The 18364-nt window shown below is 42.2% G+C and overlaps 1 protein-coding gene across 1 annotated transcript in view; it reads right to left on the reverse strand.

Moving 5' to 3' along the window:
- Nucleotides 1-18364, reverse strand: part of si:dkey-192p21.6 (uncharacterized protein LOC565246 homolog) — a 355495-nt gene that overhangs the window by 57355 nt on the left and 279776 nt on the right. Inside the window, 2 exon segments of the mRNA XM_063070659.1 lie at nt 13651-13737; nt 15232-15359. Of these exon segments, the coding sequence (XP_062926729.1) occupies nt 13651-13737; nt 15232-15359 (215 nt within the window).

Genomic DNA, 18364 nt, shown 5'->3' on the forward strand with positions numbered 1-18364 from the left:
ACACATAATTTATTGCCAGTGTGCACAGATTGTGCTGCTAGATTTTTTCGGCCAGATTTAAGCCTGTTCATGTACTTCATTCATCCATCAAGAGAACAGAATTGAAGGGTATTGCTCAAAGCACACTCCCCATTGTACACAGGCTAGATCAGTCTGTGGTTCTGCAGTTGCTGCACTGTGCTTTACGTGGTGATTTTGTTAAACGTTACCTCTAAGTCTCTTCAATTTACAGATAGTGATGATTTGTCACTTCCTTCCTCAATGAAATATTAATTTAATCACTTCTAGCATACAAATTAAAAAGGGTGAACCACTTACATTATCCCAACTGTGTCACAGACAGGCCATATCTTCTCTGACATTTCACTTCTAGATAACAATATCATAAATTCTTCACAAAATATCAGGCATGATGACACTATCTATCTGGAATCGCTAGCTGCTAAAATCTGTACATGGAGGTAGATTATTCATTCTCAGAAAAATCAGAGTATAGTGGAGTTCACGGACAGAATCAGCAAAATTCCCCATTAAGTATTTGACTCCCAGACACATTTTTACATCAGTGAAAGGAAAAGGATTAACCTGCCTTTTTTTTTAACATCAGTGAAAGGAAGAGAATTAACCTGCCTTTTTTTATTGCCCTTACAGTCGTGGAAAACCTCAGAGTTTTATTAAGATAAAATGAGAAGTTTTCACAAAATAACCAGAAGTAACATAATGTGAGCTCTTTTACAGAGCAAGTAGTAAAGTCTGGAATGCATTGCTGGGGATAGTAATAATCGAATTGCAGCAGTCAAAAGGGAGATGATGAAGTATCGAAAAAGAAATAATTCACAGACACATACAAAATGCTGGAGGAACTCAGCAAGATCTGCTGGTTCCTACAGCACCCTGTGCATGTTGTTCAAGATTCCTAATATCTGCAGAATATCTTGTGTTAAAGAATTTACTGAAATGTGGAGAGAAGGGGTACAAGGAGCAACAGGACAGGCTGAATTGCTCTTACTTCAATTTGATGAGCTTAATGGCCCCTTTCGATCCAACCACCATCCAATCATAGAGTCATAGATTACTGCAGCACATAAGAACACCCTTCGGCCCATCTAGTCCGTACCAAGCCATTAATCTGCATTGTCCCACTGGCCTGCACCCAGGTCTTAGCCCTTCATACCCCACTCGTCCATGTACTTATCCAAATTTCTCTTAAATGTTGAAATCAAACCAGCATCCACCATTAACATTGGCAGCTCGTTCCACACTCTCACCACTCTCAGAGTAAAGAGGTTCCTCTCATGTTCCCCTTAAACATTTCACCTTTCACCCTATGACCTCCAGTTCTAGTGTCACTCAACCTCAGTGGAAAAAGCCTACTTGCATATACCCTATCTGTACCCCCCATAATTTTGTATACCTCTATCAAATCTCCCCTCAATCTTCCATGTTCTAGGAAATAAAGTCTTAACCTATTCAACCTTTCCCTATAACTCAGGTTCTCAACTCCTAGCAACATTGTTGTAAATTTTCTCTGCACTCTTTCAATCTTATGTATGTCTTTAACTGTAGTTAGCTGACCAAAATTGCACACAATACTTCAAATTAAGCCTCACCAATATCTTATACAATTTCAACATAGCATCCCAATTCCTGTACTCAATACATTGATTTATGAAGGCCAAATCAAATCAAAATCAAATTAAATCAAGTTTAATTGTCATACAAACCATACCTGGATACAGCCGAATGAGACCGCGTTCCTTTGGGCCAAGGTGCAAAAACATGCCCCCACATTCAAAATAACGAGAAAGGGAAAAAAGTACAGTCACGTAAGAAAACATATTTTTAGTTCAAGAAGCTGAGTGACAAGTCCCGCAAATTGATGGTCCCCAGCAGTCTGCCCTGTAATTCCACCGATCCAACACTGGAGGGCAGCACCAACCGAGCCCAGATGCCACGCTACAATGGAACCCCAAAGATTGAGGCCTGGTCCTTGCTACAACTGAGGCAACACTGCTGCCTCACCATCAGCCTCCCCACCAAACAAGGGAAGCAGGCCTGCAGCAATTAATGTCTAACAGGGTCTTGCAATTGCAAAAAAAATCAGCAAACATGCCCAATGTGCCTGAAGTTTTCTTTACGTTCCTATCTACCTGTAATGCTACTTTCTGTGTACCAGATGCCTTTGTTCTACCATACAGCTCAGTGTCCTACCACTCAATGTGTAAGACCTACCCTGGCTGGTTTTCCCAAAGTGCAATACTTATCTGCATTAAATTCCAACTGCCATTTTTCAGCCTATTTTTCCACCTGGTGCAGACCCCACTGCAAGCTTTGATAGTCATCCTTGCTATCCACAACACCTCCAGTCTTGGAGTCACCTGCAAATTTGCTGATCCAGTTTACCACATTATCGCACAGATTGTTGATATGGATGACGAACAACAATGGACCCAGCACCTATCCCTACGGCACACCACCAGTCACAGCCCTCCAGTCAGAGAGACAACCATCTACTACCGTTTTCTAGCTTCTTGTGTGATGCCAATGTCTAATGCAATTTACTACCTCATCTTGAATGCCAAACGACTGAATCTTCTTGACCAACCTCCTATGCAAGACCTTGTCAAATGCCTTGCTGAAGTCCATGTAAACAATATCCACTGCCTTACCTTTGTCAACTTTCCTGGTAACCTCCTTGAAAAACTCGATAAGGTTGGTTAGACATGACTTACCATGCACAAAGCTATGTTGACTATGCCTAATTAGTCCCTGCCTATCCAAATACTTTATATCCAGTCCCTCAGAATACCTTCCAATAACTTTCCCACTATTGATGTTTGGCTCACTAGCCTATAATTTCCTGGAATTCTTAGAGCCTTTCTTAAATAATAGACCATTAGCTATTCTCCAATCCTCTGGCACACCACTCATTACTAATGATGTTTTAAATATCTTTGCTAGAGCCCCTGCAATTTCTACACTTGCCTCCCACGGGGTCCGAGGGAACACTTTGTCAGGCCCTGGGAATTTATCCACCGTAATTTGCCTCAAGACAGCAAACACCTCCTCCTCTGTAATCTGTATAGGGTCCATGACCTCGCTGTTGCATTTCCTCACATTTGTAGACTCTGCATTCATCTCCCGAGTAAATACAGATGCAAAAATTCCATTTAAGATCTCCCCCATCTCTTTCAATTCACTCTGATCTTCCAGAAGACTAATTTTCTCCCTTGCTATCTTTTGCTCTTGATATATCTGTAGAAGACCTTAGAATTCTCCTTTGTCCTAACTGCCAGAGCAAGCTCATGTTTTCTTTTAGCCTTCCTGATTTGTTTTTAAGGGTTTTCTTGCATTTCTTATTTTCCTCAAGTACCTTATTTATTTCTGTCTGCCTATACTTGTTATGCACCACCATCTTTTTCTCAATCAGAGCTTCAATATCTCTCAAGAACCAATGTTCCATAAACCTGTCATCCTTGCCTTTTATTCTGACTGGAACGTACAAACTCTGTACTCTCAAAATTTCATTTTTGTAGGCCTCCCACTTACCAAGTATACCTTTGCCAGAAAACAACCTATCCTAATCCACACTTGCCAGTTCCTTTCTCCATCAAAGTCAGCCTTTCTCCAGTTTACAATCTCAACCTGCGGACCAGACCTATCCTTTTCCAAAATTAGCCTGAAGCTAATGGCATTATGATCACTAGCTGTGAAGTGTTCCTCTTCACAAACTTCTGTCACCTGCCCTTCTCATTGCCTAACAGGAGATCTAGTATCACACTCTCTCTAGCTGGGACCTCTAGGAACTGATTAAGGAAACTTTCCTGAACACATTTAACAAACTCTTTCCCATCCAGGCCTTTTGCAGTACCTGGAGTTCCAATCAATATGTGGGAAGTTAAAATCACCAACTATCACAACCTTATGTTTCTTGCAATAATCCGCGGTCCCTCTACAAACTTGCTTCTCTAAATTCTGTGGATTGTTGGGTGGTCCATAACATAATTCCATTAATGTGGTCATATATTTTTTATTCCTCTGTTCTATCCATAAAGCCTCACTAAATGAGATCTCCAGTCTGTTCTGAGTACTGCCGCAACAGTTTCCCTCACTAGTAATGCTTTCCCTTCCCCTTAATCCATCCCACTCTAGCATGTCTAAAAACTGAACCACAGAACACTGAGCTGCAACTCAAGTCTCACTAATGGTTACAGTAGCACAATTCCACATGCTGATCCATGCCCTAAGCTCATCCACCTTTCCTACAGTACTCCATGCATTGAAATATACACAGCTCAGAACATTAGTTCCACCACGATCAACCTTATGATTCCTGATCTTCTATCAAATCAAATCAAGTTTAATTATCATTCAACCATACATAGATACAGCCAAATGAGACAGCATTCTGCTGGGGACAAGGTGCAAAACATACAAAAAATATATATATATATATACAAGAGCCTTGGGTGAGGCAGCGTGTTGTGTCCTTGAACAAGGCACTTAACACACATTGCTCTGTGACGACACCGGTGTCAAGCTGTATGGGTCCTGATGCCCTTCCCTTGGACAACATCGGTGGCGTGGAGAGGGGAGACTTGCAGCATGGGCAGCTGCTGGTTTTCCATACAACCTTGCCCAGGCCTGCGCCCTGGAAACCTTCCAAGGCACAAATCCATGGTCTCACGAGACTAACGGATGCCTAAAATATATATATATAGTCCAAGACCTTGAGCAACAGTCCCACAATTTACGGTACAGTCTCCCTGCGGTGCACAGATGTACACACTCCAGTTTGTCATTCCACCGCTCAAACACAGGAGGGCAGCACTGACGGAAGAGGACAGCCGCCAGCCAAGCATTTACATGCTGCACTGCCTCCAGAGTTTCCTCACCTGGTCTGCAGCGGTAAGCAAGCCTGCAGCACTGTCCAGTCCTTTAACTTAGCACCTAATTCTCTGAACACACTTTGCAGGACCTCATTGCCCATCTTACCCTTGTCAATTGTTCCAATGTGTGCCACAACCTCTGGCTACGCACTCTCCCACTTAATGTTGTGGACTCCATCACAGATGTCGCTGACCCTGGCACTCGGGAGGCAACAAACCATCTGGGAATCTCATTCTCATCCACAGAACTTCCTTCTTGTTCTCCTAACCAACGAATCCCCTATCACTACAGTTCACTTCTCCCCATTCCTTTTTCAGCCACAACTTCTCTGGAGACTGAGATGAAGTTCACCATGACTGCCAATTGAACAATATAGTGGTGACAGCATTTGTCATCCACATCTAAAATGTGACTCCATGTACATCACGGAAATGAATTTCTTAATTGATTATATCAAAGGGCCCTCATGAATGTTTAAAGCATTAGTGATCAAGACAGACTTTCTATACAGTCAAAAAAAATCATCACTTCCTAAATAACTTAAAATTATTGACAAAAGAAAAGAGACAATTAGGAGTAATGTTTTATCTGTCCAAAACATACATGAAGAGCAGAAGACATAGAACCAGAATTAGGCCATTCCGCTCACCTAGTCTGCTCTATCATTCCAACAGCTCCCCTACGAACAAGGACAGCAGGTGTACAGCAACACCACAACCTGCAGACTCCACTCCAAGTCACACACCATCCAGATTTGAGAAAATATTGCCACTCCTTCGCGATCACTATGCCTGAATTCTGGCTGACTTTAACAGCACGGTGAGAAATCCCTCACCAACAGGCAGTGGAGTGGCTCGGTTGGTAAGAGATGGAATTACATCTTTAGAAAGAGGTGACATAGGGTCAGAGAATGTGGAAGCTTTGCGGGTGGAGTTAAGAAACTGCAAGGGTGAAAGAAGAACATTGTGGGAATCGTATATAGGCCTCCAAATTAGTAGCCAAGATGTGGGGTTGAAATTACAAAGGGAACTGGAAAATACATGTAATAAGGGTAATGCCACAATTGTAATGGGTGATTTCAATATGCAAGAGGATTAGGAAAATCAGGTTGGTGTTGGATCACAAGAGAGGGAATTTGTTGAATGCCTACAAGAGCAACTTGTGCTTGAGCGTTCTAGGGGAATCTATCTTAGATTGGGTATTGTGTAATAACCCAGATCTTATTAGAGAGCTTAATGTAAAGGAATTCTTAGGAGGCAGTGATCATGATTGAATTCATACTGCAATTTGAAAGGTAGAAGCATAGGTCACATGTATCAGTATCACAATGGATTAAAGAGAATTACAGAGGCTTGAGAGAGGAGCTTGCCCAGGTGGATTGGAGGAGGATACTGGCGGGGATGACAGCAGAGCAAAGGTGGTCAAGGTTTCTGGAAATAGTTCACAAAGCATAGGATAGATATGTCCCACAGAAGAAAAAGTTCTCAAACTGCGGGGTAGGTAATCATGGTTGACAAGGGACTGCATTAAATGGTATATAAGGTAGCAAAAGTGAATGGGAAACTTTTAAAATACAACAAAAGGCAACTAAAAAAGCTATAAGAGGGGAGAAGACGAATATGAGCACAAACTAGCCAATAATATAAAGCACGATACTCACAAAGTTTTTCAGTTATATAAAGAGTAAAATGGAAGTGAGAGTTGATATTGGACCACTGGAAAATTATGCTAGTGAGGAAGTAATGGGGGACAAAATATGGCACAAGAACTTAATGGGTACTTTGCATCTCTTCACTGTGGAAGACACTAGCAGTGTTCACGAGGTCCATGAGTATCAGAGAGCAAGAGTGAATGCCATTGCTATTGCTGGGCAAACTCAAAGGTCTTCAGATGGATAAGTCACTGGATCATATGGACTACATCCCAGAGTCCTGAGAGAGGTTGCTGAAGAGATAACCGATGCATTAGGTATGATCTTTCAAGAATCACTTGATTCTGGCATGGTCCCGGAGGACTAGAAGATTGCAAATATCACTCCACTCTTTGAGAATGGAGGAAGGCAAAAGAAAGGAAATTATAGTCCCGTTAGTGTAACCTCAGTAGTTGGGAAAGTGTTGGAATCTGTTATTAAGGATGAGGTTTCAGAGTACATGGAGACTAATGATAAAATAAGTCAAAGTCAGCATGGTTTCTGTGAAGGGAAATCTTGCTTGACAAATCTGTTAGAATTGTTCGAGGAAATAACAAGCAGGGTGGACAAAGGAGAGGCAGTGGATGTCATTTACTTGGATTTTCAGAAGGCATTTGATATGGTGCCTCGCATGAGGCTGCTTATCAAGATAAAATCCTATGGCGTTAAGATACTGGCATGGAGAGAGGAATGGCTGACAGGCAAGAGGCAGTGAGTGGGTATAAAGGGGGCCTTTTCTGGTTGGCTGCCAGCGACTAGTGGTGTTTGTCAGGAGTCAGTATTGGGACTGCTACTTTTCACATTGTTTGTCAATGATTTAGATAATGGAATTAATGGCGTTGAGGCAAAGTTTGTGGATGGTAGGAAGATAGGTGGAGGGGTAGGTAGTGCTGAGGAAACAATGCAATTGCAGTAGGACTTAGACAAATTGGAAGAACAGGCAAAAAAGTGGCAGATGGAATGCAGTGTTGGGAAATGTATGAAAATGCAATTTGGTAAAAGGAACAATAATACAGACTATTAACTAAGTGGAGAGAAAATTCAAACATCAGAGGTGCAGAGGGATTTGGGAGACCTCGTGCAAGACTCTCAGAAGGTTAATTTACAGGTTGAGTCTGCGGTAAAGAAGGCAAATGCAATGTTGGCATTTATTTCAAAGGGATTAGCATATGAAAGCAAGTAGATAATGCTGAGGTTTTATAAGAATTTAGTCAGGCCGCACTTGGAACATTGTGAACAGTTTTGGGCCCCATATCTCAGAAAGGATGTGTTGTTATTGGAGACAGTCCAGAGCAGGTTCACGAGGACGATTCCAGGAATGAAGGGGTTAACATATGAGGAGTGTTTGACAGCTTTGGGCCTGTACTCACTGGAATTTAGAAGAATGCAGGGGTATCTCATTGAAACCTACCAAGGCCAAGTCCGTGGGTATATTTAAAGCAGAACTTGATAGTTTCCTGATTGGTCAGAACATCAAAGGATATGGCGAGAAGGCAGGTGTAAGGGGTTGAATGGGATCCGGGATCAGCCATGATGGAATGGTGGAACAGACTCAATGGGCTGAATGGCCTAATTCTGTTCCTATGTCTTATGGTCTTATGGTCTAACAGGATTGTAGTGCTTCAAGAATGCAGCGCACCTCCACCATCTCACGGGCAATCAGAGGTAGACAATTACCAATGCCCTTTTCAGCAAAACCCAGATCCCCAAAAATTGAATAAGCAAAAAAAATTAAAGGAAAGAGCGCAAACAAATGAGCTCAATGGTTACTTCTTTCTGCCATGTCACACTGTCTTTGATTCTCAAACTAAATTTAGACAGTACAGTTGAACTATGACTTTCATTTGGCCAAAAATTCAAACTAGTTTCAGCAAAGAGAACATCCTAACAGAGCATACCCATAAGACATCGAAGCAGAATTAGGCCGTTCAGCCATCGAGTCTGCTCCGCCATTCGATCATGGCGGATTTACTTCATATGTTCATCTCTGTGTGAGAATCACAATTCAGATGCTGGAAACCTGAAATGAAAACAGAAAATGCTGGAAACACCCAGCGATCAGGCAGCATCTGCGGAAGGAAAAACAAAATTAACATTTCAAGTCAAAGATCTTTCGTCAGAACTGACAGAAGACATTTTGAACTCTTTCTGCCTAGGGCAGTTAATAAAGACAGTTCAGTTGTTGATAGTATGTTTGAAAATGATAGGCTTTACAAACCAAATGAATAAAGGCACAGGCAGCAGTGTGGAGGTGGAGATGTAACAGTGATTATCACATTGAATGTGGCAACAGGCTCAAAGGGCTCAGTGCTGTTTCTTTGATTGGAGTGGCTGATGAATCAAGTCATTGTATACATTGGTGGTAAATGTTTCTGCCCTTTCCAGCTCTCAATGGCCTGTCCACCTCCTTCAGTCAATTATTCAGCTGGACAGTTGCTCAACAGTACGTACTGTACCTCTGAAATATTGGTAAATAACTTTGCTAGCAAATGAAATGTAAGTTTTTCACATTGTTTAAGCTTTCTTAAAACATAGAGCATGGAACAGTACAGACAGCACGTGAACAGGTCATTCAGCCGATGATACTTGTGCTGACTGTGATGCCAATTTAAACTGTGGTCTGCCTTGCACATTGTTTATAACCCTCCATTCCCTGATAATCCATAAGACCCTAAAACATAGGAGCAGAAGAAGGCTATTCGGCCCATCGACCCTGCTCACTATTCAATCATGGCTGATTTATTTTCCCTATCCGCCCCATTCTCCTGCCTTCTTCCCGTAAACCTTTGAAGCCCTTACTAATCAAGATCCTGTCAGTCTCGACTTTAAATATACCCAATATTTAATGCCATGGTGAGTGGCTTACCGCATGACACCCAGAAGATCTTCCGCCATCTGCACAGCATAAATCAGGAGCGTGACGGAATACAGTCCACAGGTCTGGATGACAACACTCAATTAACTCCCTCCACCACTGGCACACAGTGCACCATATACAATGCACACTTGTTACCTACCTGGGCTACTCCAACTGCATCTCCCGAATCCATTACCTACATCACCAGGAAGGTTAAGTACTTCAATTGTGCGGCAATATCACCCCCTACAGAATCCCCTTTAAGTTGACACCATTCTGATTTGGAAACATATCTCCTGTCTCTTCACATCCCTACATCTAAAATCTGGAACTCCATTCTCAATAGCATTATGGGACGACCTTCACCAGAAGAGCTGCATAAACTCAAGAATTTGGCTCACAACGACCTTCTTACAAGCAACAAAGGATGAGCAATAAATGCTGTCTTTCCATGTTTTTTAATTTTAATTTTATTTTATTGATATACAGCACAGAGTAGACCTTTTCAGCCCTTTAAGCTGCACCGCCCAGCAATCACCCAGTTTAATCCAAGCCTAACCCAGAGAAAATTTACAATGACCAATTAACCTACCAACCGGCAACACACATCAAAGTTGCTGGTGAACGCAGCAGGCCAGGCAGCATCTGTAGGAAGAGGTGCAGTCGACGTTTCAGGCCAAGACCCTTCGTCAGGACCTACCAAACGGTACGTCTTTGGAATGTGGGAGGAAACCACAGTATTCGGAGGAAACCCACGCTCAAATCTGAGAATTAAACAAACAGAAGGATGTCGGTCAGAGCATTTACTGCCTTTCACTAACCATACATGTTTCTGACACCTTATCTGCTCAAAAAGTGCCCCTGTTGTCCTCCGGATCCAGTAAAACTAGTCTTCACAGTTGCCTCGAATGGTGAATGTGTCACAGCTGAGGAACTTGAGGCTCCCATTTACTAGACATCAAAAGCACACCTTAAGTGGATAGGACAACAATAAAAGTCAAAGTAATTGGCATGGAACAATTCCATTTCACCACTTTGTTTGCAGGAAATCAGTCTCTTGCTCAAATATTTGATATTCTTCAGGACTTATATTTATGGTAACAGGAGGGATCAGAGTGGTGGTGATATTTAACAAACTGCCACCTGAGAAGCAGCTTTGGGTTGGTGAGGGTCATGCAAGTCGTGTGTCTACATTTTCATTACATCGTACTCTTCACATCATCCAAAAAGAAAAGGTTTCTCAAGCGTTGGTTACATCCTGACCTCTTTGGTTAGATATTTTAAAAAACCACAAAGGAGGATGTAAGAGACATCAGCGAGTATACAGGTCCCTACCTTAGACACAATTTTGTGTGGAAAATCAGGAGAAAATATGCCTCTTTTTGCTAGGAAGGGGAGGAACAGCTGAAAGACTTTAGCAGCAGCTCCTCATTTATTTTCTTTTGAGGGGGAGTTTCCAGTTGAAGCATTTCATACAGAGCAAATGGGAATATTGAATTTACAGAGGACACTGTGAGTTAAGTTATAACCATTTTAAAAAGTGGCTGTCCTTCATAAAAGTACAGGTCATTTGGTCCTTTGAAGCTCATACTGCCTGTACTTAAACTCTTAAAGCCCATGAGTATGTGCCCTTTCATCACATCACCCAATTTTTAAAATGAAGATCCAGCACTTTGTCTCTATTTGCCTAATCTGTAGGTGATTCCAAGAATTTGTTTTAGTCATGGCTCTCATGTTCATGGATAGGAAAGAGCATGGGTTCCCAGTGTTTTTTTATATATGCCATGGACCCCTACCATTAACTGAGGGGTCTGTAGATCCCAGGTTGGGAACCCCTGGTTCAGGGGATTTGGGCCAAACATATGGAAAATGGGACTATCTTAGGTGGGCATCTTGGCTGATATGATTGAGCTTGGCCAAAGAGCCTCTTTCCTCACTGTATAACTCTGACCTTCAGATAGTGTCCTGAAAGACCTGCTTTTCTACTTTATTTGAAAGTGGTATCTCCTAACCTATATCAAGTCTTGAATGCCTTTCACCATTGTTCTGACCACCTTTGACCCTAGTCTCCAAATATTTTATATTCTGTTGCTCTATTTAAATCATATCAACCTCTTGTGCCACCTCATCTCTATATTCTCTTAGAGCCATACAATCATCTTATTTCAAGATTTCAGTCTCTCTGATTCTGGCCTCAAGTACAATCTTTCTTGGTTACAATTTATGGGCATGCTATGTTGGCAATGGTTGCCTGGCAACACTTGCCGGCTGCCTCCAGCACATCCTTGGACTGTGTTGGTCATTGATGCCAACAGGGTGTTTCAGTGCAAGTTTCGATGTTTAAATGTATATGTGACAAATAAGGCTAATCTAATCTAACCTTTTGCAGTCATGCCTCAAACTGCTTAAAACCCAGAGCAATTCACACAAAATGCTGGAGGAGCTCAGCAGACCAGGCAGCATCTGTGGAAAAGTAAACATCCGATGTTTCGGGCCAAAACCCTTGGGGACTGGAAAGGAAGGGGGAAGGAGTCAGAATGAGAAGGTAGGGGGGTGGCGGTGAGGAGGAAGCACAAGGTGGCAGGTAATAGGTAAAGTAGGGGGAGGGGAGGAAGTGAAGTAAAGAGCCGGGAAGTTGATTGGTAAAAGAGATAAAGCTGGGGAAGGGAGAATCTGATAGAAGACAGAGGACCATGGAAGAAAGGGAAGGAGGAGGTACACCAGAGGGAGGTATTAGGCAAGTAAGAAGAGAAGGTGTGAAAAGGAAACAGGAATGGGGGATGGTGAAGGAGAGGAGTGGGAGGGGACAATTACCAGAAGTTTGAGAAATTGATGTTCATGCCATCAGGTTGGAGACTACCCAGATAGATTATAAAGTGTTACTCTTCCAACTTGGAAATGGCCTCATCGTGGCAGTACAGGAAGCCTTGTTCTGACGTGTCAGAATGGGAATAGGAAGTTGAATTGAAATGGGTGGCTCTGGGAAATCCCACTTTTTGTGGCGTACAGAGCAAAGGTGCTCCAAGAAGCAGTCTCCCAATCTAATTGGGTCTCACCGATATACACCAGGCTTAAAACCCGGGTTCTGATAATCCCAATCTAAAACTCAACTTCTAAACCATTCTCTAATGCAACTTTTATGTGTTCCTCCTTATATCTTCTCCTTATGGTTGTCATCCTGTTGTCCTGTTAAACAGACCTGGTGCCCAGTGGTGCAACTAGTGAGCTGCTATCTCATAGCTCCACTAACTCAGGTTCAATCCTGACATCTGGTCTTACCCGTGGGGTCCATAGGCTTCCTCCAGGAGTTCTGGTTTCCCCCTCCATCCAAAAGATTTGCAGACTGGTAGCTTGATGGACTTTTATGAATTTCCACTGGTATATTGGTAAAATCTGAAGGGTGTTGATGGGAATGTGGGAAGAATAAAGAAAATGGGATTGATGTAGGATTAGTGAATATGGGAGTTTGATGGTCGATGCAGTTGCAGTGGGTCAAATGATACTATAATGCAGCTTACATTTTGAGTTTGTTTTTCATCAGCTTTTCCTTTAAATTGACCATGGTAGGAGTCTTGGTGGGTGCAGAGCCTTTTGTAAGACAGGCTAGGTAAGTATATCAGATTTCCTTGTCCTTGTCTGGATGACTGCGGTAAACTAGATGGATTTTTGCAACAATCTAGTAGCTTTATAGTTCACATCACTAATGCCAGTTTATAAAGGTAGATTAAATCTACAAGCTGCCATAGTGAGATTTAAACTCATGAACTCTGGATGCTAATGTAGTAATGTGACCAATAAGCTAAAGCTAGTAAATTGTTTTAATCTTTCATCAGAGCTCATCTGTGTTCACGTTGGGATCAGTCCTGTTGCCCTCTATGAGTCAGTGTGAAAGGGAAAAAGTGAACTGTTGTTGCAAACTCATAAACACAAGAAACCAGATTGGAGAAGCCAGGTTCGTTCACACAGCACACTTATAACTATTTCCTTCCAGTGAAGTTCAGCAGAGAATATGTATGAAATGACCTGTGTGTCAACCAGAAATTTTCATAAGCTCTTGATTTCCTTTATAACACTGCTACTATTTCATGATAGAAGTTTGTTTTGAAAAAATGATTGGAAATGGAATTCTTAAATGAGGGCTTTTGAATTAGGGAAAATCAATTTAAACCTGAAACAGGTATTGATGTTGGTGAAGTTTGCTCATCATTCTTACCTGTAATCCAATAAAGGCCATTACAATGGAATTGATTGTTCCCAAGACTCCTTCTGGATCGAAGGGCTCAGTAGTATGATACAGCTTCTGAAATATAAGATAAATATGGAAGTAAGTGTAAGATATTTCAAGTTGTTCAGAAATACCGAGACTCTGATGAAATCTATGGCCAAATGTACTATGGATTTAGTTCACTAGAATGAAACACATTGTAAAATTTCTGTTAATACCAAAAGATATAATTTTGAAAAGATCGTTTGATTTTGTAGTATACATAATGTAGTCTATAGTTATGTTGTACAATGTAACACCGTGTTGTGTATTGTTATGCAGAGTTTAGCTGGGCAGAGTTGTGTTAAATAGTAAATCTCCAGTAATCTACTGTCCCATTGTCTGGAACTCACAAAAGTTCAGTATCTGGCTATTTCGGGCTCCATTCCAACATTCATTTTAAACTCACCAGGGTGCCTTTCCCACCCTCTTTTTAAACCCACTGTTCCCATGCTCTCTTTTAACTCAATAGGACAGTATTTCCAATACTCTTTATACTCACCAGGGCCCTGTTTCCTGGGCTCTGTTTAGACTTAATAAAGTTTTGTTTCCCCCTCCCTTTAAACTCACCTGTTAATTGGAATTTTTATTTTGCTGTTGTGTAAAGCCTATAAAAAGATTAATTCAATACCTGCTAGTCCAGCAACACTGAAGTCCCAAGGGTGATGAATTACTGGAGTTTTGATGAATTGTGTATGGTTTTGTGCATTTTGGAGCTGAATTGGGAATCAGAGCAATTCTCCTTAAATTGGAGACATCACTGAGATCCATCCTCAAGATTACCTTTAGGCAGCAGTGGCAAACCAAAGGCACGCAGCATGCGGTGTTGCCCCTCGATTTTTAAAACCCTAACCATAATAAAAAAATTCCTAATTATTATCTTCACTGCCAAATGAAGCAGTGAATTATTTGGTACAACCCGAGAGCAGTGAGCTGTTTCTGCAGGAAGCATCTCACATTGGTTTGGCGCCAGCTAGATGTAACAGACACCTCTCTGAGGGTACCGCGTGATGGATGAGAGTCTGCTTGTTCTTCTCAGCATTGAGGATTCTTTTAATTCTGAACAGATCACCAACTCTATTTGCAGAAATGCAGCCCCAGACCTGCAGGGAACTCCACCATGGTGCTCTGTTGGCTGCAGACATTCATCCATCTAACGCTCTCCAGCTCGTCTACCGACAAGCTGCCTCCTGTTTGCCAAAAATTTCAAATTTTGACTTGTCAGTTCAGAGCGTTTGCTGCCGTTGTTCAGCAGGGAATAAGCAGTCCATGGCAGCTGGGAATAATCCTGCCTTCCACTCTGTCACAGACCTCAAATCTTTCCCCTCTTCCCCTCTCTTTCTTGTCCTGGTATCGACATTTACTGCTCCATCAGTGACATTCTTGAGTTCTAAAGAAAAGTCCCTGACCGGAAGGTTGAGCCTCAAACCTTGCTCTGCCTACCAGTGCCAAGCAGCCCCGGCATATTCGTTACAAGTGTTTTGGTGCAAGTGATCACAACTCAGACCATGAGTACGACAGAGACATTACCTTGCAGGTGGGCCAGTTGTAGATGTGATTCGTTGACAGAAGCCATTTGTCAATGTAGCCTGCAGCCCCTCCAGTACAATTTGAGAACTTTCCATCATCTCCTATACCTCCAGCTTCCAAGGTAGCCCCTGTGAAGACAATTACAGTGACATAGGTCAGAGTTGGGCAATGAATCCATCTTCCAATACAGGGTAATCAGAAGCAGTCCAGTTTTAATGTCTTTAATCTCATCTAAATACAGTAGACAGCCGAGATTAGTGTCACAGTTACAATCAGATTTTCATGGTCTAACTGCTAATGGCTTATAAACAAGAGAAAGTCTGCAGATGCTGGAAATCCAAAGCAAGGCACACAAAATGCTGGAGGAACTCAGCGAGTCAGGCAGCATCTGTGGAAATGAATAAACAGATGGCGTTTCATCTCAAGTCCCTTCTTCAGGACCAGAAAGGAAGGAGTAAGATGCCAGAATAAATAGGTTAGGGCAGGGGAAGGAGGGTAGCTAGAAGGTGACAGGTAAAGCTAGGTAGGTAGGAAAGATAAAGGGCTGGAGTAGAAGGAATCTGACAGAAGAGGAGATTGGACCATAGCAGAAAGTGAAAGAGGAGAGGATCCAGGAGGATGTGATGAGCAGGTGAGAAGAGATAAGAGGCCAGAGTGGGGAATAGAAGAAGAGGGGAGGGTGAAGGAAAATTCTTTTACCAGAAGGAGAAATCGATATTCAGTCATCCGGTTGGAGGCTTCCCAAATGGAATATAAGGTGTTGCTCCTCACCCTGAGGTTGGCTTCATCTTGGCACAAGAGTAGGTCATGAACCAACATGTCAGAGAGGAAATGGGAATCAGAATTAAAATGTTTGGCCACCGGGAAGTTCTGCTTTTGGCGCATGGAGCAGGGGTGCTCAATGAAGTGGTCCTGCAATTTATGAAGGGTCTCACCAATACAGAGGAGGCTGCATCAGGAGCACCAGACACAATAGACAACCCCAGCAGACTCGTAGGTTAAGTGTTGCCTCACCTTGAAAGATTGACTGGAGCCCTGAATGGAGGTGAGGGAGTAGGTGAATGGGCAGGTATAGCAGTTCGCCTGCTTGCAGGGATATATGCCGGTAGGAAGATTAGTGGGGAGGGACAAATGGACAAGAGAATCACAGAGGGAGCAGTCCCTGTGGAAAGCAGAGAGATGGAGGGAGGTAGGTATATGTTTAGTGGTAGGGTCCCTTTGGAGGTGGCAGAAATTGCGGAGGCTGATGTGTTGGATTGGATGCTCATGGGGTGGTAAATAAGGACAAGAGAAACACTATCATTGTTAGAGAGGCAGGCACAGCTGGGACCCATGTGAGTGTCCATGGCTATCCCTTGAGTCTAGAGAAAGTGGGAGGAGCAAAAGGAAAAGTTGTTAAGGTGAGGACCGGTTCTGCCAAATGGAGGAGGGTGGTAGTGGAGAGGAATTGCTTGGTTCTATTATTGGAAAAGAAATGGAGAGCTTTAAGGCCTTCTTGATGGAGGATAGAAGGTGATGAGCCTACCCAGACAGTCACGTGTGGGGATCTTGGGATGGAGGTAGAAGCAAGAGCAGTGGGGTAGGGGATTTTTGAGTTTGGTGGCAGTGGATGGGAGTTTTACAGAGTTGATGAGGTTAGTGAAAGTGTCAGAGACAGTATTTTGATGGTCCGGAGTGGGGTTCTCTTCAAGGGGTAGGTATGAGGAGGTAACTGAGAATTGCTACCTGACCTCAGTAAGGTCGAGGTCAATTCACAACACTACAATAGCACACCCTTTGTCTGCGTGTTTGACGTTAAGGTTGGGATTGGTGTGGAGAAAGTGGAGGACAGTGAGCTGGACTGGTAAGGTTCGAGGAGAAGAGGGAAGAGGAAGTGTTGAAATCGAGATGGTTGACATCTCACTGGCAATTCGAGATGAGAAGATCCAGAGCAGACAGGGAACCAGAGGGGGGTGTCCAAGAAGAGAAGGTTATCCAAAATCTTACAGTTTCACAAATATTTCCTTTTATAAATTGCTGGTCAAACTTCATACTGAACAGATTGTCATATGACAATACTGTACTACACCTAGATTAACTGCCTGGGCTGTATACGGCCCTAGCAGTTAAACTGATCAACCATTCAACTCCTGCCCTCCCCCCCCCCGCCAAATCCCGCTCTACCTATTATTCCAGTCACTGCACTGTAAACACTTTAAATATTTTCATAATGCTGTTTACATTGTAAATACCATATATGCTGGTCTTTAGACACATCTTATTCCATATCTGCACTTCTAACTTTATTTTTATATAATTCTATATTCTTTATAATTGTTAAACATTTTTTTTCTGTTGTACGCAGTGCCAACATTCCACAGCAAATTCCTAATACACGTATGTGACGAATAAAGTTGATCCTTGATTAGCCAATGAGCTGGAGGTATTGTAGTGCATGGAGCTGAGTTCAGGGAAAATATACTAGATATCACTAAAAGGGTCAACTTACTCAGAAAATAGTGTATTTAAAAAGTAAAGGAAATAAAGCTGAGAGAATTTACAGAAACTTCTCTTGGAAAATGCAGAGATATTTCTTCAAATGTACATAACATCATTCCTCCAGACAAAAAAAATAGACATATATGGATCATCACATAGAAATTCCATGGATAAAGAGTATTGCAGTCACTTACAGCAGTGCAGTTGCAAGGTTTTATGTTGGGGAATTATCTAGGCATCTCTGTTCTGTCTGGGAATAATCTTCCCACTATGTGCAACCACAAGAAGTGCTCTTATAAAATTGACCATGCAGTAACTATTTATTTTCACGGAAATCTAACAGTGGTGGAGAATCACCTTCTGAGAAGCTTACATAAATGCTGAACTAAGAAAGGAACTGTATACAGTAATGAGGAATTACACACACAGGTAACTGCTGTGCATGGAAAATAACTAAATCATTATGAATGGATCTATAAAAGATTGCTTGAGATAAATCTTCCTCTGTAAAGGAAGTTCAGGAGTTCAAAGCAGAAGATCAGCATTCTGAGGAACTGTTTTGCTCTGACAACAGTAATAAACTGAAAGAAATTAACATGCAGGAAACAAATATCAAACATGCAAATTATTTAGATCTGATTTAATTTCCACAGGG

The sequence above is a fragment of the Mobula hypostoma genome, chromosome 18 (genome assembly GCF_963921235.1).
Source record: "Mobula hypostoma chromosome 18, sMobHyp1.1, whole genome shotgun sequence".
Lineage (NCBI taxonomy): Eukaryota > Metazoa > Chordata > Chondrichthyes > Myliobatiformes > Myliobatidae > Mobula > Mobula hypostoma.